The following is a 21,084-nucleotide window of genomic DNA, read 5'->3' on the forward strand; positions in this document are numbered from 1 at the left end:
CCTTATTCATAGCATTGTTATTCATAATAACCTAAAAGGTAGGAACAACCAATGTTCATTGACAGATACATACACACACACAATGGAATATTATTCAGCCTTAGAAAGGAAGGCAATTCTGACACACGCTGCAGCATGGATGAACCCTGAGGACATTATGCTAAGTGAAATAAGCCGGTCACAAAAAGACACATACTGTATGACTCTATTTATATGAGGTGCCTACAGCAGTCAAATTCACAGAGATGGAAAGCAGAATGGTGGTTGCCAGGGGCTGGGGGAAGGGAGAACGAGGAATTATTTAATGGGTATAGAGTTTCGGTTTTGAGAGATAAGTGCTGTAGATTGGGTGTACAACAATGTGAATTTGCATCACGCTACCAAACTGTTCACTTCAAATGCTTAAGGAGATAAATTTTATATTATGCATATCTTATCACAATTAAAACAATTTTAAAAATGTATTTTAATAAAAGGGAAGCAGAAAGTGAAAGGCATAATGGTTCCTAACTTCAAAGAAAATCTAGACCAACTGGAGGGACCGGATCAACCCCAAGAGAGAGATAAGCCATGTTTCAGGATGGTTTCTGATCAAGAGCAGTGCTGGAATGACAGCATGCTACTGCGTGGCTGGGTTTCCTCACACACGCTGATCACAGCTAATTATCTGAATATATGCTGGCTGCTTTTCCCATTAGAGGAGTCCCGCGGAATTAGGGGACACAGGTTACCATCCTTGCTTTGGTCACATCCTTTCCCTTCTCTGGCCCTCAGTCTTCCTAGCTGTCCAGTGAGAAAAGCGGTAGCTGGTCTGTAAGGGGTCCCCCATCTTGGACATTTTATGGTTCTCTGCCAGAGGTCAATAGGAATTCCAAGGGAGGTAGGTTCTCGCAGTAGGCAGCACCTGCTCTAGTGCAAGTGGCTTGGGAACATGCTTGCAGCTTTCCCCTACAGCCTCTTAAAATGGCTGGTCAACCTTTTGGTGGCAGTCACGAAGCCTTCTGCACACAGCAAGGGTTCAGTTCAACAAATGCCTATTCAGAACCTGCTGTCTTCCAGGAATTATAAAGCCTTAGCTTCATTCTCAAAAAAAAAAAAAAAAAAAAAAAGAAACATATATTCTAATGGGAGGAGGAAAATAAGTAAGCACATTCTTACAGTTCTCAAGGTTTTGTTTTGTTTTGTTTTTTGAGATGGAGTCTTGCTCTGTCACCAGACTGGAGTGCAGTGGCACAATCTCGGCTCACTGCAACCTCTGCCTCCCTAGTTCAAGTGATTCTCCTGCCTCAGCCTCCCAAGTAGCTGGGACTACAGGCACATGCCACCACGCCCAGCTAATTTTTGTATTTTTAGTAGAGATGGCGTTTCACTATGTTGGCCAGGATGGTCTCGATCTCTTGACCTTGTGATCTACCCACCTTTGCCTTCCAAAGTGTTGGGATTACAGGTGTGAGCCACCGTGCCCAGCTGAGGATTTTTATAAGCACCAAGGGCTGAGGGAAGGGAGGCCAGGGAACACTTTCCTAGGAAAATCTGCCAAGACTCCTGAGGAATGTCTATTCAATAGCTATCTGGTGATGATAATAAATAGCCTTTGTGTAGCTCATTAATAATAATAATAGCTAACACTTAATGGCACTTACCATGTGCCAGGCACTGTTTCAACGTGTTTTGAATATTAACTCATTATGTGCACAGCCTGATGGTATAGGAACTACTAGTCTACTCATTTTACAGAGAGGGAAACTATGGCACAGACAGCTTTAGGAACTTGTCCCAAGGATACAAGGCAAGTGAGTGGCACAGCCAGGATCTGAAGCCACACTACGCTGCCTTTTACAATGTGTTAAGCTTTCTAAGTTACTTCCTCATCTGTTATATTTTTCTAGCCTCATGGAGAGAGGTGCTGATGCCATTTGGAAGAATAATATACTGAGGTGCAGAGATGTAAGAGAACTTCCCAAGATCATATAGTGATTAGAAGTGGGGCGGGACAGAAGCTCCACTCAGGTCTGCACTGCTACAAAGCTGTACCCTCTGGGCTGATGGCACGGCTCAGTGAAGGAGCTCTCTCTGTTCCCAAGGCAGAGGCTCTAACTGTCTTCACCTGGGTTCAAGGTGCTGGGAGGAAAATGAACATCTGTTGTGTACCCCCCATATGCCAGACACACTGCTAGGCTATGCTAATTTATGAAATCTTCCCAACAACCCAGAAAAGAATGCACCATAATTTTCACCACTCACAGATGGAAAACAGGCTTGGAGAGGGAAGATGACTTGCTTCAGGTCCTCACCATAGATGCTTGGATGTCTTTCTGTTTTCAGAAGCCTCATGTCCTAATACTTCCCTGAGTAGCACAGAGCCGAGGGAATTTTGCTACAGACCAAGTGCAGGGAGGTATTTGGGGAAAATAGCTTATTGTGACATTGCCTGAGCACTTAACTATGGAACCAGGTCTCCTCCTAAGAGCACTGAATGTGCATTAACTCGTTCCCTCCTCACAGCAAACCTAGGTGGCAAACACCAATATCATGCCCACTTAACAGATGGAGAATCTGAAGCGCAGCACGAAGAGGTGTATTAACTTGATGAAGGTCACACAGCCAGTAAGTGGTGGAGCCAGGAAGCCTGGCACCTGAGTCTCTTTTCTTAGCCCTTCTGCAATACTTCCTCATACAACAACCATGTAAGGTAGTGTGACATAGGAAAAACAAACTCAGTTTCTCCTATTATACCCTCTCACCACACAATCAACACAGAACACTTCTGTGACCTCTGGTCACCAAGAAGTGTGTGGCAATTTCTCTCTGGCAGCAACCAATTCTCTGGGAGATCCTTCAGCAGACACCAGCTGGGTGTCTCCAATTAAGTTCAATTTTGACACTATCTAACTGGAGATGGTGTCAGATCCCACAGGTTGAGTACCCAGTCCCACAAGACTGCCTCCAATTTCCACCGCCAATTCCAAGCCCCAGGTTACTAAACCTGTGCTTCTGATGACCAGCTATAAATCAGGGTTCCCACAATCCCTTCCTTGGGTTTCATTAACTTGCTACAGCAACTCACAGAACTCAGGGAAATACTTATGTTCCCTGGTTTATTATAAAGGATATACCAATTATCACCAGATGGAAAAGTTGCACAGGGCAAATAATGTGGGAAGAGGCACGGAGTTTCCATGCCCTGTCTGAGCACATCATCCTCCAGGAACCCCCATGTGTTCTACTCTCTGGAAACTCTTGAACCTAGTCCTTTTGGATTTTTATGCACACTTCAATACTTAGACAGGATTGATTAAATCATTGGCCACTGGTCATCAACTTAACCTTCAAGCCCTTCTCCTCAGTTCAGAGGTTGGGGGTGGGGCTGAAAGTCCCAACCCTCTAATCATGTCTTGGTCTTTCCTGTGACCAGTCCTCACCCTGAAGCTACCTAAGGGTGGATAGCCATCAGTCAACTCATTAGTATACAAAAGACACTTATCACTTTAATGATAACAAGAATTTTAGAAGTTATATGCCCAGAAACAGGGGTAAACACCAATATATATTAATTTTCAGGTACTATTATTTCACCCTTTTTTTGAATACTGGGAGACTAAGACTTAAAGAGGTTTAAAGGAACTTGTCTCATTAAAGAGCAAGGGATCGAGACAGGATTTGAACCTGTACAGCTTGATACCAAATAACTTGTGCTTAGCAGTGAGCTACTTATTCAGGGGTCAGGGCCAGGCCTTCATTAGGGCAGGCTGGACATACGGACTTTTCCATGCTGCTAGGTTTAACAGGCTGATGTCTCTTCCCCATCTCTTGTCACTAAAAACTCAATTAGCAGCTTGAGGCTGTGTCCTCACATCACACCTTCTCATTGATCACCCGGACTGTGAGTGAGAAAGATTTTATAAGCTGGTTGGCTTTGCAAAGCATAGAGCAGCAACCATTGAGCATATGCTTCTGTGGGTATATATTTATTCAGCTTATGTTGAGTATAATTTTGGATGGTATGCATATTTTATTTTTTGTTGCAGAGAGCAATTTAAAAGAAGAAAAAAAAATCCTTCTCTGAATGGAGACAGATGCCATATATGTTGGACCCTCAGGGGATTGAAAAGGATGAGGTTCCCAAGTCCAGTGTTCTGGGAACGGAAGTGGGTGGAAGGAAACTCACAAGTGATGGGAATCCAGGATCAACTCCAACACCCACAGCAAGGCCAGCAAGGCACTAACTACCCAGTCCAGGGCAGGGCCCTTCAAGGTTTTATTCCCAAGGCCTCCCGAGTAGCCTGTCTGACTGTTCTCTAGATGCTATTTACTGAGTACTAAATATTGACTGATGGGTGAAGTGCACATCATCCCCCTTAACTTTCCCCACAACTCCATGTTGAGATGCTGTTGTACATATGAGAACACAGATGCTACATTGCCCAATGTCATCAACTAGAACAGTAGGAATCTGTGTGCTGGGAAGCCTGACCCCAGAACCAGTGCTCTCAAATTCCCACCAATGTCATCTAGTGGTTACTGGAGTCCTCATTTTGGAGTCCTGATATCCATGCTGCCAATTCCTATCTGAGTGACAATGAACATGTCACTTCCCTTTCTGAGTTGGCTTCCACAATCACAGGATGGAGACTGCGATACCATTTTGCTGGGGTGTTATGAAGATTCAGAGATCCAAAGTTACACTTAAAAGTCATTTGAGACATTTGTTCTTTTTTTCTACCCCACCCCCTGCCTAAAAGGTTCTCCTCTTACCCAGGATGAACTCAAGATGTAACATTTTAAAATGAGCCTTAGGAAAAAACCTGCAAGGGTTTGTACCAGCTGGAGAAAAATAAATACGCTCATGTGGGTGCCAAAGATTCAAAAGAGAGAAGCAGCAGCCCAAACCAGAGTCTACACCGGAGGGAATCATTACAGAAGGAGAAAGTTCATCCTATCATTGTGCAGAAAGGAAGGATCCATGTGTGACTCTAGGCAGTAGGATCCAAAGCATCATTTTCTAGTTCTGTAAACAGACTATGGGCTCTTTGCTAGTTAGGACACAGTATCTCTCTAATGTTAGGGCCCAGAAGAGGGTCTGACACAGCAGTACTTAGTTGTCGAGCTCTGAATGCAGCTAAAATTCAACTGTGGGTTGTCTAATAACCAATTTTTGCTTCAACCAAAGGCAAGTTTGATCTTGCTCGATAAGATGTGCTAGATGCTGGAGAATCCATTACCAACAGTCAAGAATAAAATAAAAGAGCTGCTCTATGCATACCTAAGTGGGAAAACTGTAAAAAACATGATTAGCATAAAAGACAGGGTCTTGGCCACTTCCAGAAGGGAGGACAGGGTTACAACGGGAAATGGAGGCATGGTGGGTGTGCTGGGGGAGGGCTTCTGGCATGTAGGCAATATTCTATTTCTTGACATGGGTGATGGTTTAGGTGAGAATTGCTTAATTCGTATCGAAACTGTAAATAATGTTTTACACATTTTTCTATATATTACATTGCACAGTAAAATTGCTAAACTATCTATCTATCTATCTATCTATCTATCTATCTATCTTATAGTAAAACTACTAAAAGAACATGTCAAAATGTTAGTAGTAGTTATTGGAGGTGACATGACTATGAGTGATATTGTTCTTTATTTTTTCTCTATATGTTCTAAATATTCTTGTATGTGCATACAATAATTTCATAATTAAAAAAAATACGTTTTAGTTGAATTGCTTCATTACCTAAATAAGGCAACAACAAAAACATGAAGGTCAGTTCCACCACATCTGCCTGAAATTCCTCCAATGGAGAACCTCATCTTCTCCCTAAGGTTCAATGTGCATGAAAGAACAGCTCTGCAGAGTAAGTTGAGGGGGGCCAAATCCCATTGGCTCTTATAAAGGCCTATCTGCAGTGTCTTCCCTCTCTGGACCCAAGTACATCTTTGACTTACGGACTGTGGCGGGTAAGGGAGATACCCCAGAGAGAATCAAGTTTAACTCTGAATTTGTAGGAAGGATAGGAGCGTAGCTGAGGATTCACAGTAAACAGAGTCATGTTGGGAAACAGGGTCCCTTCATCACCTCGGACTATATTATCCCCATGATCATGGGCCTGAAAAATCACCCTTCCCTTTCAGTGATGGTGAAGAAAATTTCTGAAAACCAAGGAAAGCCAGAAAAGGTTACTATGTTTCCTAGCTCACCAAGCTCCTCTCTACACAATAGGACCTGATCTTAGGAAGGGAGGTCATGGCCCTGGGTTTTGCTCATGCCTGGCTACTTTCACTGGGTCCGGCCAACAATATTGTAAGGTGCAGGGATCATTCCCATTTATGGATCAGATTAGAGGGGCTCAGATACATTCAGCAATTTGTCCAAAGTCACACAGCTTCCCAGTTACAGGGATGGGATTTGAATCTAACTCTGAATCATGGACAAGTCTATTCTTTTCACTGGACTGGAATTCTGATTAACTAGCCCATCTCTCTCTAGGAACGTCTGTCACTCAGCTCTGGTAGAATTTTCTCAGTGAGGAGAAAGGCTATTGAGTGTTTGATGAAACCTTCTCACTGTTTGCTCCCTCAAGGGAAAGGGATTTCAAAATACCTGGGCTAGTGGGTCAAGACTTCTTAAAGCAGGGATCAGAGAGAAGCTGGAGAATACAGGCAAAAGGATACCTTTATGATTTATAAAATTTAATAACAAAAATAATAATGTCATTTGTCATCCACTTATCCTCAAGACCTATGATAAAAGACAAAAGAATGATGATAAAAATAAAAGCATGTTATCCTGGGTGGAAGAGAGTCCTACACTGGAATTTCAGACACCTGGGTTCTATCCAAGCACAGCTCTCGTGCTCTTTAGCCTCAATTTGATCATCTTTATTTATGACCCAAGGGGAAAATACACACACACACACACACACACACACACACACACACATGGTTAAGATCAAGCTAGGAAGTCAGTTGTCTTAAAAAGAAAAAAAAAAATGGAAAAGCTCTAGGAAAAGCAGAATGTGTAGTTCTGACTTAGAAAATTGTCCCAAAGAAACACAACTGTATGCTTTTTATGCTTCCATTTTTAAAGTTACATATATAAATTCTTATTTATATTTGCATACGCATAGGGAAGAAGTGTATAGAAGGATATATATCTATCTATATATACACCAAACCATGGCACATTTATCTAAAGTGGGTGAGTAGTTAAGAAAGGGGGCCTTGAGTTTTTTTCTTTACACATTTCAACACTGTACAAATTAATTTTATTTTATAATGAGAATGAGCTACTTTTAGAAAACCAAAAAAAACTTTAAAGGAAGATTGATGATCAGATGGAGAAAATACCTTATGAATGCAAAAATTCTATTATTATAATTAAGATGAACACAATTATTCCAGCTTTTCGTTTCGGAGCTAAGGAGAAGGTGTCCAATGATCAGCATTCTGATGCCTCAGGAGACACTCACTGGTGCTTGGCACAGCCACTAAAAATTCTGTAGTCATGGCTTCTGACCTCCTCAAACCCTCAAGGAGACAGCAGACCCACGGCCTCATTTACTCTCCTCTGCATTGCCTCTTGCATCTGGACCCTCTCTCACAGACACAGTGCACACTTCACTGGACTCCATTCTCAAATGTACTACATTTATTTTATCACTCTCCCGATCAGAGACCCTTTAGGCCAAATACCCTAGCCTGCCCTTGGGTTGCATTCTGGAAGAAAAGCAGCACCTAAAACAGTGTGGAACACCAGATGCTCTATTGCTCCTTTTGAAAAAATCCATCCCACATCTTCACCCAAATCATGAAACACTAATACAATTTGAAAGCTGTCCTTACAGACTTCTGGGAATCTCTTCTAAAGAAACAGCTCAAAACACAGAAGGTGGCTTCTGCCCAAACGTGCTCAGAGCAGCACAGTTTATAATAGACTAAATCTGGAAGCAATCAACATGTCCAACCAGAAGACAAAGCAAATGCTGGTATGTTCCCCTTCATGAAATATTAGGCAATATTAGTGATATATAGGAATTTGTCCTGGTTAAGGGTTTTGGTATCAACCTGCTTTGGCCCAATTTGGCCCAAATTCCCTGCTCTAGAACTGAGTAGCTATGTGGTCCTGAGCAAATTATCTAAGTTTTCTTTGGCTGAGTTTTCCCGTCTGTAAGAAAAGAGATAATAATGAGATCCACCTCAGAAGCCTCGGATCATAGCAAGCACTCAAACAATTTTAGCTCTCATCATTGCCACCACCACCATCCTCAACCCTGCATGAGATATCAGATAATAATAATAGCAACCATGTTTCGTGCTTGCTTAGGGCCATGTTCTAGCCCATTGCGTATGCATTCTCAGTTGGTCCTAACAGCAGCTTTGGCAGGCATACACAGTATTATCCACATTTTACTCAACAGGAACCCAAGGCTCAGAGGCTTTAAGTAACTTGTCCCAAAGTCACATGGCTAGTGAATGACAAGGTAAGATTTTGGCCCAGGTTTCTCTGATGCTAAAAACTGTGTACTTAAGCACTATAGTGTCTTCCCGAAGGTTGGGGATGGTAGTGGGAGATGGTAGGGGGAGAAGTGATTTATGTACGGCTTGCAGACAACAGGTGGGAGAACCAGGAGTGCAGCTTCCATTTCTTGCCTCCAATTTGGGGCTTCCTTCTCATTATTCCCCCCAACCATTATTTCAGGAATCAAAGGGTAAAACCCATCACTTTGGAAAAAGGGGGGCTGCTTCCTGACCTTAACAGATAATGACTTCCACACAATAAAATCAGCTTACCAGAAATATCATCAGACCAAGCAAATCCAAGTCCCAATGAAATAAAATAAGGGTAAAAATAGAGAAGGCTTCAAATGTCATGAGACGAATAAAATATTTAATGTCATAAAAGGGTGCATAGGCTTTATGAGAACGCCACACACAATAATCTTGGAAACCCTATTACCCCACCTACCCGCCCAGCCTGCTCCAAATTCATAAAGGAAAGATGCAAATGCACTGACTGGAAAGATGCAAACGCTCCTGATTGAGGAGCTACTCCCTCCTTTTCATTTCCCAAACTTTGAGTCCTGTGTGCAGGCATTGAATCAGCGGACACAGTACAGTTCCATTTTCCTTCTTTACTGGCTATTCTTATGTCCTTTTCCAATACAGTTCCAATTTCCTTCTTTACTGACTATTCCTGGGTCCTTTTCCAATACTCATCCTCTTTAGCTTCCTCTGGATCTCTTGGATGCAGAGGAGGAGGAATACTACATTGATATAGGGTAAAGAGAAGAAAGTGCCCCTCCCTTTATGCTCCCTGACATTGGGGACATTCGCCTTATCCCTAGGGAACTATTCTCAGCCTTGGGAATCTGTCTTCTGATGAATTAAGAGAACGAGCTTTGGAGTTTGACAGAGTTTGGAGTTTCCTCTGCCTTTACCTGGCTGGTTGGATTTGGGCAAGTTTCTCATACTTTCTGACTCTATTTCCTCACGGATAAAATGGGATTAATGATAATGCTTTCCTTATAAGGTAGCTGTGAGAATTTCCAGGGCCAGGCACATAATTAGTACTCAAATGTTCTCTCTATATATCTGTATCAGTAATACTAGGCCTGATATTATTTATAGCATTTATTCATTTATTTTTTAGTAGCTTTAATAATATTAGGCCTAGTATTACTGGTCAAGGTATTCAATACATATAGAGAATTCTCTGTCTGTGGACCTATTTGACCAGAGGATACTTTGATGAAGACACCATGGGGGAGATGTGTCATCCTGTAAATCCTGTTTCCCAACCCAAGAGCCTGAAGTTATTCCCATAAAGACACCTGCCTGCTGCCTTTGCATCTTTCTAATAATTTTTAGAAAGAAAAATAGGGCAACCATCAGTCCTCTCATTTTGGATTTTGGCAAAACCTGTCTCAGTTGTCTTCTGAATCTATCATACCCCATGTGGCTGATCTACAGGGATAAATTTAGCTTTGAAAGTCCATTTCTGGAAAGGAAAAACAAGTCTCCAGGGGCTAGACCCCATGGAGGCTCAGCCCACCTGCACCGTGTAGGAGGGTTACATGCCCAGGCAGACAGGGCTGGGCTTTCCCTGGTCAGCAGTGCCTGGGCTGTGCTCCAAGGCGATTTCTCGCTCTGCTGACTCTTCTTGCTAGTCTTCCCCATCCCTCTTGAGTTTTGTTCCTTTAATTACACTGCAATTGAGTCATTAAGAGGGGGAAAGGATGAGGAATGGAGAAAAGCCGGTCTCTCTGCCCTACTGAACCAGATTCCAGCTTTTGCCTCCCTCTGAGCAGTGCTATAAGGTTCCTGGCCTATACTAAATGGAAATCCATGTTTATTCATCTTGACTTTTAGAAAGGCAGCTCTTGTTGTTGTCTCTCAGCACCTCTGTGCAATCAGGGATCCTATGATCTTTCCTAATATCTGGCAGGCCAGATGGTTTTTTAGGTCAAAATGAAAAAAGAAAAAGATGGGGCAGAGGCGGCAGAAATGTGACTGGGTGATTTGTAGGGTTGAGGAGTGTGGGATTGGTATGAGATTGTTCTGGAATTCAGAGCCAGGGCTAAGAACTGACCACAGAGGCTCCTCCTGAAAGACACCATCACTCTAGGACCCAGCGAGTATGCAAATCCTTCCACTTCCCTTAGTCCTTTCTATGAAGGCCCTGACTATTCAATGTTGCCCCTCCTTTCTATCCTTTCCCATTATTTTTCTCCACATACCCCAGTTTCCTACCAGATAGTTTCATTTTTCTCATGCGTGAAGTGAAGGTAATAATAATATCTGGCTCATATTATTACTGTGAGCATAAGGTTGGTTAAAAGAAGCAAAGCACTTAGAACCGTGCTTGGAACGGTCTTTGTATGGATAGTTGCTTTTATATTACTAGCTTTTCTTTTTTGTAAAATGGACATGATAGTTCCGGGTAGGTGACAGTTACAGGCATTAATTGCCATGAATATAGGCAAAATAACACTTAGTAGGTGCCCAGTGAGTGCCAGTTCTGTCTTACGACCACTCTTTTCTCTGCAATATTCACACCAATCCTCTTAGATAATTCTCACACAGAGAAACAAAGTGGTGTGTTCAAGATTATGCTGCAGTCCTGCTGAAGTCTGTCTTGTCTTCTGAAAGGGCTTATAAAACAAGGCTTAACTCTTGTGGTGTTTTGCTCCTGGTCCATTCACAGTGCTGGGTACAGGAATGTTGTGAAATAAATAATTATACTATACAGTGACAAAGCTGATGCTATGGGGCCATTAGCTGTTGGAATGTGCAACTGGAAGGGAGTCTTGGAATTAAATCTAGGTTGTATTACTACCCCCCTACATGAACTTGAGCAATTTCTGTATCTGTATCTTTCTAGGCCTTTGTTTTTCTGTTTGTATAATGGGAGAGGGTCCCTTCTGGCTCTGGTAGCCCTTGTCTGTGTCCATGCAATGGGTAAATGGGTAGATTAAAGATGATCACACATTCTTTGCTACTCTTCCCATTGACAGGTGAAATCTAGCTCTTTCCCCCTTGAATCTGGGCTGACCTTATTGACCTGCTTGACCAATAGAATGTGGTGGAAATGATGTTCTGAGACTTCTGAGGCTGGGGACTAAGAAGCCTTGCAGCTTCTGCCTAGGCACTTAGAACGCTGGATCTTGGGATGGTCCCTTGGTAAGCCCAGGTCCCATGATGTGAGAAGCCCAAGACAAATGGGGAGCCCACGAACAAATCCTCTATCCAGTTGACAGCCCCAGCTCAGGTCCAGCATAGCCAGTGTCAACCACCAATGGTGCCAGTCCTAGCCCCACACAGGTAATAAAGGAACCCTTCTGCAAATGACTCCTCCAGTCCCAGATGCCCCATCTGTCTTTGATCAGAGACAAACCAGCTACACCCTCCACATAGTCCTGATTCACAAATCTATAGACAAAACAAGAGTGTGTGAAGCTACTGAGTTTTGCGTTAGTTTGTTACACAACAACAGAAAGCTGGAACCAGGAAAGTGAGCTATGAACTGATACTTCAAAAAAGGTGAAGGAGGATGGATTGTGATCACCAGATTGTCTGGTGTTGGGTTAATCAAAAGGCTTCCCATGGTGGGAAAACCAGAAAAACATAAAAGAATGGCATTAGTGAAATGCGTCAGGGGGCAGCAGTTACTTAGAGATGTTGGTGGAAGGGTCCTCCATACGATGCTGTGATTAAGTGCTTACAGTTTTCTTTGTTTTTGTTCTCTATCTTGATTAAAATTTTGCAGTGTTTATACTGCCACACAGAATAAATGGACCCATAGCTTATATTTCAAACTGTGCCATGCTGACATCATTATGTTTGTCAGATTTATAACGTTTCTAATACACAACAATTTTTCACTCTTGGAAGCACTGAAGGGGAACACAGGCTCCCTCTCTTTTCTGATGTTTCATTCACTGTTACTTCCTCTATTACTGGTCAAGGGATATGGTCTCCTTGGAAATAATTGAAAATAAAAATAATAGCATAATTATTTACATATTATTTACTGTATCACCCTCCTCATATGATCTTTTACCTGTTATCAGTATTTTATTGCTATTGTAGCAAACTACTATGCAATTGGTGGTTTAAAGTAACGCAAATGTATTATCTCACAGTTCTACAATTTAAAAGTCCAACTTGGGTCTCAATGGGCTAAAATTTAGGTGTTGGCAGGGTTGCATTCCTTTCCGGAGGTTCCAGAGGTAAGTCTTTCTCTTTGCTTTTCCAGCTTCTAAAAAACCACTTCTCTTCCTTAGCACGTAACTGTTTTCCCCCAACTTCATAGCTGGCAATGCTGCCTCTTTCTACCCCACTCCTCTGCTTTCCTGAGCACACTCTGATAATCCAAGATACTCTCGCTTTTTTAAGGTCAGCTAATTAGTCATCTTAATTCCGTATGCAAATTTAATTCCTGCTTCTGTCATGAAAGGTAACATACCAGTCACAGGTTCTGGGAATTAGGATGTGAACATCTTTGCAGGGGCCACTATTTTGCCTACTACACATCTTATGGCCATCCTCCAATTGGCCAATTACCTATATGAGAAACATATTATCCAAAGGGAAGGTTACCACAGCAGAACCAGAAAGCTCAGCAAAAATATGTCAGATTTTTAAAATCTTGTGTTTCAAAAGTTGAGGTCTAGAAGGTAGAGCGATTATAGAAGGTAAAATAATAATCATCATTATAATGACAATAATAAAACAATAAAAGAATCTGTGATCTGTTAGAGAATTATCTTCCCTCGTCTCCACAAAGAAGAGAAGGTCATTTGAGCTGGTGGAAGAGAGGAATGTTGGAAGTCAAACAAAGTAATCTAGAAAATGCTAATGAGTGTCCTAAAAGGGGTCCCATCCTCTATCCTCACCAGGCTAAGCCCATGAGTGTATGAAGGGGATGAGGGTGTGCAGAATATCAGGTGGGTTTGAGGGCTATGAAGGCAAAGGGGTTCTGGGCATCACTTGCTATATAGCACAGGTTGACAGCAAGCATGGTGAGTGCTCCTCCCCACTGTGAAAACAGCCAAGTGCAGATCCTTTCCTGGCACGTCTAGATCAAAAGAACTCTAGACAGTTTTCCTCAGATCCTCCAGGTGGAACTGTTGGACATTTCTCAGGCCCTCTGGAGGCTGGAAAAACTAGCTGATGGACAGAGCCAGCTGGTCTTAAATGACCTTGTGGTGGAATAAAGTGGATGAGGCAGCAGCTGTACTACACACCTGTGAGTCAGGTGGGAATGGAGAGGAAGGAGAGTGATGGACAAGGGCCAAGTGATGCAGCAGGTACCAGATTAAAAAGTGATGGCCCAGCATCAAACATGCCCTTAGCTCCTAGGCCTTACAGGTACATTGGCCCTTTGAACTAAAATGTTCAGTTAAGAGGTGGGAGGCAGAAAAAAACTGAAATGGACTAGAATTAAGTTTCCACTAACAATGGAACAGAAACGAAATGAAATTCAGTGACAGAAACGTAATAGAACATTAGATACGCTGTGCTCCTAAATTTGTGTGGCCCCAAATATATCCACTACATACAAATATCAGTAATGTGGTCTCATTATCTCACTCATAAATGGTACTTTGTAAATCCCAAATCATTGCCAGTTATATTCTTTGAGCTCTTTCAGTTTTTTTTTTTTTTTTTTTAGAAAAATCTGTAAGTACCGTTGCTCCCTTTTGAAAGATTAAGAAACTGATGCTAATGAAGTCAACATAGACTCCAAAGCTATGGTCATTCTAATGCCTAAATCCAGGCTTTAGCCCAATTCACTCAGCCCAGCCTCCTTTCCATGATTCTTCAGTGAGAACTCATCTCAGCTCCCAGTGTGGGAAAGAAAGCCAAAGTGGCAGAAGGAGTGATAGTGAGACATGATCTTGGTCCTCCACCCTGCCACCTGGTGGTAACACCTTGGAAAGTCACTCTGCTTCCTGAGCCTGTTTCCACATTCCTGAGGGAATCTACTGCCCAGGTTTGTTGTGAGGATGAGCTCTTAGCTTGTAGACATGCTTTGAGAATGCTAAAGTATTCTAAAAATATAAGGAATTATCATGTAATACCTGAAAGAATTTCTTAGAAGGTGAGCTACAAGAAGTTTCTCTTTACAGACATGATGGAGAGTCTACAGAGAAATGAAAGGGATTTAAAATCTCAGGACAAATGTGGTATTGCCCTGTCTATTCTGAAGCACAGAGAGGAGCTAGCCTTACATCCATTGAATCCTGAAGTAGTGGTTTTAAATTTACATCCTTAATCTAGAGAGGAGGGTCTTTGACAACTTCATCAGACCGTTGAATCTTCTCTTATCCCCTACGGAATGAATGTTCTTTCTCTCTCTCTTTTAATTTTTCCAGTTTATATGAATAAAAGACAAAGAGAGACAAGCCCAACCTACACACAAACACACACAGACACACACACACACACACACACACACCACACACACCCCTCTGCATTTGAGGTTTCATTCCTATGGGATGTCTATCCTAAAAGAGAAGGAGCTTAATTAATTTGAGAAAAGAGAACTAATGGAAAAAAGGGAAGAGGCAGACAACTTAATCCTTTGAAAAAGGTCAGCCTCACGTTCTGGACACAACACAGGACATCCTTTTGAGCTGTTTGTCCACTGGCTGGGTTTAAGACTTCAGCAAATCCTCCTCTTCCCCACTAGCACATTTCCAATGTGCTATATGAAGGGTTAGGTTTCAATGGTCTGAGGCAGACAGCTGTTGATGTATATCAATCTAGCATCTACAACTCCTGTTGCCAGCACCCCAGTTTTTCTTGAGAGTCTATGCCTTGCAGTAGGGCCTTGCATTTCAGGTGTAGCTGCCTCCTGGTGCAAGCTCCAGGCATGACTGCTCTGGGATGAACCCAGTTAATCCCCCGGACCAGCAATTGGTGCAGGGATAGATGGGCATGAGAACCAAATTGGCACAATGAGAAGGAATCTGGTGACAGTAGTTGAAGGTACTAGGAAAGAGGTGTTTTTGTCCTGTAAGACTTGCATCTAGCCTGCAGCTGGCCCAAGAATGGCACAGTGCTAAGGAAAGCAGAGCTAAGATAAGGAGGGGGATTCCAATGACATTGTTTGAGTCCTTCAATCCAGTTTTCTCCAGACTTCCACTTAAGCCAATGCATTTCCTTTTTTTTTTTTTTTTTTTTTTTTTTTGCCTATACTAGTTTGAGTTTAGTTTCTATCACTTGTAATCCTGAGAATTCTAATCACTAAAATTTCTAATTGCCCATTCACCTCTGAAGATCTTTGAGTCTCAAATATAGTTTCATTGCATTATTTCATTCTAGAAGCTTCTTCTTCATATTGATCTCCTGACCTTTGTCTGTTTCTCAGCTGGTGTGTAGCTGCATTAAGGGCCAAGTGTGTGTTCTCTCTCCCTTGGGTCTTGTTCACAGAGCCTAGTCCAGAGCAGGATTCCCAACCTTGGTTCTATCCTTCCCTTCTTCTTCTTCTGTCTTTTTCCTTTATTTACTGAGATGGGTACTTTTGGGGTGTTGAGCTGAATCAACAGATTCCCTGGGTTCTCCCTCAGTTTTTTAAGAAACATAAACTGAAAAGCTAGTCTATGCTATAATGTGTCACAGGTGACTTAATAAAGCTAAGTACAGCATACAGTAAGGATACTGTATGGAAAAGAGGGTCACCTGGGGGGAGGGAAAAGGCTTTATAAAGGAGATGTCTCTGGAAAGATGTTCACTTGTTTGCTTCATAGGCTTGGAGAGCAATTCTTTCTAGGCAGAGAGAAGGTACAAGAAAAGGTTCTGAGGCATGAAACAGGCAGGCAGGTTCACAGAACTCCATCTAATTAGCTCCATTAGGCTCTAGTGTAGATTGAAATGAAGCGATAAGAGACGTAGCTGGAGAAACTGAAAAGGGACCACAGAAAGAAGAGCATTGAATGCCAGGCTGAGTTTAGCCTATGTGGCAATGTTTCCCAAGTGTATTTTCAAGATACCCCAACACACACAAACACACACACACACACACACACACACACACACACACACACGTTAAAAAGTCAGGTTCCTGGGACCTAATCTCCTCTGTAGAATAAAAGCTTGTAGAGGTCGAACTCTGTGTCTTAGGTCATTCTTATAAAACCATCAGTTTTGGCACACCCTTCTCCAAGCAACAGGAACCCTCCCGCATCTTCTTGTGTGACCCTGACCCACACTAGATACTAAAATTCCAAGCAAACAAGGCTGCCTCTCCCTTCCTTCATGTCTTTGCTTGGCTGTCTCCCCTCTTTCCCTAATGTAAGTTGACTCATCTTTTGAAGCCAAAGCCAAAGCCAAAAGCCAACGTCCCAAGGAAGCCTTCTATGAAACTGAGGTCCCAGCTGAAACTTTCTCTTCCAGACCACACCAAAGCACCTGTCCGTACTAGTTACAACTCATTGACATCCCCCCTACTATTGTATTCACAGAGGTAAGGCATGCCCTGTCTTACTCTCAAATGGACTGTAAGCTTCTGAAGGCCAGAAGTTCTCTAAGGCCTATTGTGTGGTGGGCACTTAAGTTATAATATCTTGTTTCATTCTTCCAACAATTCCAAGAGGTAGGTTTAATGATCTCACTTTACAGGTGAGGAAACCAAGGTAGGCTGGCATGCTGAAGGTCGCAGAGGCAGGTAAAGGTAGTGTGGGTATGATCCTCCTTACCAGCGTTCCCTCACAGGGCAGGGCTTCTAGCAGGTGGCCTTAGCACCTAGGCCAATGCCATGTTCCCGGGCCAATGGGCACTTACCACACATCCCGAGGAGTCCACCTGCCGGTCAGACACACACTTGAAATTGCGAGTGCAGCCCCCATTGTTTCGAGAGCAGTCACGAACTGGCCCGAAGGAGGACAGCAGGTCATTGATGGTTTCAAAGTATGTGGACAGCATCGCTTCTTCCCTTGGAGAGAAAGGGGATGGTTAAACCCCAGAGACATTTGGATCCTTAGATTAAAAAAAAAATAATGTGAATTCATTACATTTGAAACCAAAACTTATTTATAATCAGGAAAACAATAATAATCAATATTATAAAAAGGAAACAACAACAGGTATACCATAGTATGACACGGTGCTTGTCAAGTTGTGATACAGAGAAATGGACCTAGAACTCTATACTCTTTATTTCATAAATACTTATGATTCTTGGAGGTAGTCACGAGATGTGCACTTTACCATAAGGGAACCGTGGCTTAGCAAGATGAAGTATCTTGCTGAAGGCTAGCAGCTTACAATGTGACAGAAATGAAGTTTGTATTAACTTCCAGCTGAGTCCAAAGAGAAGGCTCTTCTCACTACCTGACTCTTAGCTTGCATCCTACCTGTTTCTACAGATTTCAGGGCTTCCTGTAGCAACTCTGCAGTTGGGCACATCCCTATTATTCCAACTTTGTGAATATAAAATTGAAACCATGAAAGATTGTGGGACTGACTCCAAATCCCACAGTCTATAAACAGCAGAGCCAAGACACAGACACAGGAGTCTGACCCTCTAGCGCCCTAGATCCTTATTTTTCAGATGATTGCATATAAGTCACACCATCAAGACTGTCAGCAACAGTTGTTGGAAATGTCATGGGATTCCAGAGAAATACATGATTCCTCCCAAATGAGGTTCTCAAAAGATAAGACTAGACTTGATACCACAATCCATGGATCTGCCAAAATTTTGTGAGATGGAATTCTCTACAATGGAGGATACAGATGGGAGCCTCTGATGCTGTCTTCTGCAGAAAGGGCCCAAAATAAGAGATACACTTGCTCTGGGGTATATGATTCCCATACTTACAAAAGATTTTAAAGGAGCACCATGGGCAGTGAGAAGAGGCACATATCCCTCCCTGGTCTGTGCCTCATGAGGTCCAGAGCTGTGAAACAAGGGAAATGCCTGCATCCACACATGAAGCAGGAAGAGGCTAGCACACACTAGAGGGGGTGTCTCTGCACCATCTTGCATACCTTCTCCCATTCTTCTCCACCTCAGGCTTGGACCAGGTTTGAAACTCCTAATTCATTTCCTGCCTCCAGTCTTATCCCTTCTGTCCCATCTTTCATACTGACTGTCAGTGAACTTGGTAAATCCCAGCTCTAATTAGATACTCCTCTGATCAATAGCTTCCCAGTACTTAGAGAAGAAATATAAATTAGTTTCTCTGGCACTCGGACTTCATAATCTGGTCCCTGGTAACCTGTCCAGCCACATTTATCCTCTCCTCATATCTCTATCCACTAGGCACAGGCCTCGTCTCATTCTCTGAACACAGAATCTTTGAAAACGGGTTCTAAACTGGAAAGTTACATGCAGGAAGTTTATTGCCGAGCCCTCTTGGGAGATGCATCTGTAGATGGAGAGGAAGGGCTGGGCATGGTGGCTTATGCTTGTAATCCGAGCACTTTGGGAGGCCTAGGAAGGAGGCTTGATTGAGCCCAGGAGTTCAAGACCAGCTTAGAAAATGAGGCAAAACCCTGTCTCTACAAAAATTTTTTAAATTAGCAGGGTTTAGAGGAGCCTGCCTGTGGTCCCAGCTACTCAGGAGGCAGAGGTGAGAGGATCTCTTGAGCTACACTGAGCCATGATCAAAACCCTGTCTCAGAAAAAAAAAAAACAAAAAAAAGGTAAGCGAAGAAGGCAGGATTTGGTAAAAGGAGAGACTGATCTACAATGCAGGTCTAAAGTATCAGTTGTTCCTGCAGGGACCTCTGGAGCTGAGAAGGCCCTTTATAGATGTCCTGAATTAAGGCAAGGAATCCAGGCCTTTGCATCCCCACAGTAGCCAGTCATTGGTGGGGGCTGCTGTCTGGAATGGGATATACTTGGATAAGCCGGTTCTCTGACGCTGAAGGCAATGCCTAGTCACTGACAGCCACAGCTGGTGGGTGGGTGGGTTGGCCCTGAAGAGGGGATCTGGGTGTGGTACCTGCAGGCACCTCTCTCAATCCCTAATCATGCTCTTCCTTCTGCCTGGGATGCCCATTTCCAAATGCTTACCTGATGAAATCCTAAGAATCTTTGAAAACCCTTCACATTCACTCATTCATTCATTCATTCATTCATTCATATATTTTACAAGCTTACTGAGTGTTTACCATGTACCAGGCACAATGCTAGGTGCTGGGGACACAGCAGTGACATCAGGCAAGATCCTGACTCCCGACCTCCACAGTAGCTTTACGTTACCGCCTTTGTGAAACCTCTGCTCCCCCTACTAGAATTAATTCCTTTTCCCTGCGAGCATAGCGGCTAAATCTTTTAATTTATTGATCTTAATTATCAGCTTCACAGTCTCCCCGAGAGAGTATAAGCTTTTAAAGGAAAAGGCTCAAGATTTATTCATTTCTCTTTAGCCCCCAGCACAGAGTCTGGAAGGAAAGTGTTCTAGGTAAACATTTTCAAACGAAACACAGAAAACACCCAAAAGCTTAGACGCAGTCTTCACCAATGAGTACTTTCACTAAGAACCTCCTCAGCAGGGCACTCCTCTCTGTCTCCCCAACTCTGGGTCCCCATTCCAAATCCTTTGTGTTCAGGGATGCAGCACAGGGACAAAGGAGAAGGGTGAGGTGCTGCAGGGTTATCCCTTGCTTCCTAACTTTGTAGGGAGCGAGGTGACAGGTTTATGGGAGGAGAGAATTAACAGTTCCTGAAATGAAGCTCTGGGGAGACTTGCCACTTTTGCATCATGAAGAGAGTTGAGGATCCTGGGAAGACATTAAGCCTATTAAAATATTAATACCCTAGAAGGGAGAAGAAAAAAGGGAAAGTTAGAGAAGGAGATAAGGCAGAGGGACCAGGCTGGGTGCGGTGGCTCACACCTGTAATCCCAGCACTTTGGGAGGCCTAGGTGGGCTAGGTCAGGAGATCAGCACTATCCTGGCTAACATGGTGAAACCTCGTCTCTACTAACAATATAGTAGCCAGGTGTGGTGGCATGCTTCTGTAACCCCAGCTACTCAGGAGGCTGAGGCAGGAGAATTGCTTGAACCCAGGAGGCAGAGGTTGGAGTGAGCCGAGATCCCACCACTGCACTCTAGCCTAGGTGACACAGTGAGATTCCGTCTCGATTAAAAAAAAAAAAAAAAAAAAAAAAAAAAAAAAAGAGGGACCTGAGAAAGTGAGAGAACAAGAGATAAACAGGTAGAGAAACTGCTGAGAAGGAAAGAAGAGACACAGAGAGGCAGAAACACATATAGTCACCTGGAAACAGATAAAGGGATCTAAAGGTACAGAGGGACAGACAGACAGAGAGTTATAGAGGGACAACAGGTCATAGAGACAGACAGGAAAAGAAAGGCAAATAGAGGAGAGAAAGGACGTGAAAAGATAAAAATGAAAAGATAGAATTGGAAAAAGAAAGCAAAGAGAGAAACAGAGGCATAAGAAACAGATGAAAAGAGGAGACATCCTCAAGGTAAACAGAACAAATGTGTAAGTGTGCCGAGGAGAGGGAGAGAAGGTGGGAGGGGGAGTGAGAAAAAAGAGCAGGAGGAGACAAATGCAGAAAGACAGAATGAAACGGAAGAGAAAGACACTGAGTAAGAAAGAAAACACAC

At 42.9% G+C, this 21,084-nt stretch overlaps 1 protein-coding gene across 5 annotated transcripts in view; it reads right to left on the reverse strand.

Annotated features, from left to right (window-relative positions):
- Positions 1–21,084, reverse strand: part of ASTN2 (astrotactin 2) — a 999,842-nt gene that overhangs the window by 424,243 nt on the left and 554,515 nt on the right. For all 5 annotated transcript variants that reach the window (XM_054500794.2, XM_054500795.2, XM_054500792.2 and 2 more), the window contains one exon: positions 17,284–17,434. In XM_054500794.2, the coding sequence (XP_054356769.1) occupies positions 17,284–17,434 (151 nt within the window). The remainder of the gene's footprint in view (positions 1–17,283; positions 17,435–21,084) is intronic.

The sequence above is a fragment of the Pongo pygmaeus genome, chromosome 13 (assembly GCF_028885625.2).
Source record: "Pongo pygmaeus isolate AG05252 chromosome 13, NHGRI_mPonPyg2-v2.0_pri, whole genome shotgun sequence".
In the NCBI taxonomy this organism is placed as follows: Eukaryota; Metazoa; Chordata; class Mammalia; order Primates; family Hominidae; genus Pongo; species Pongo pygmaeus.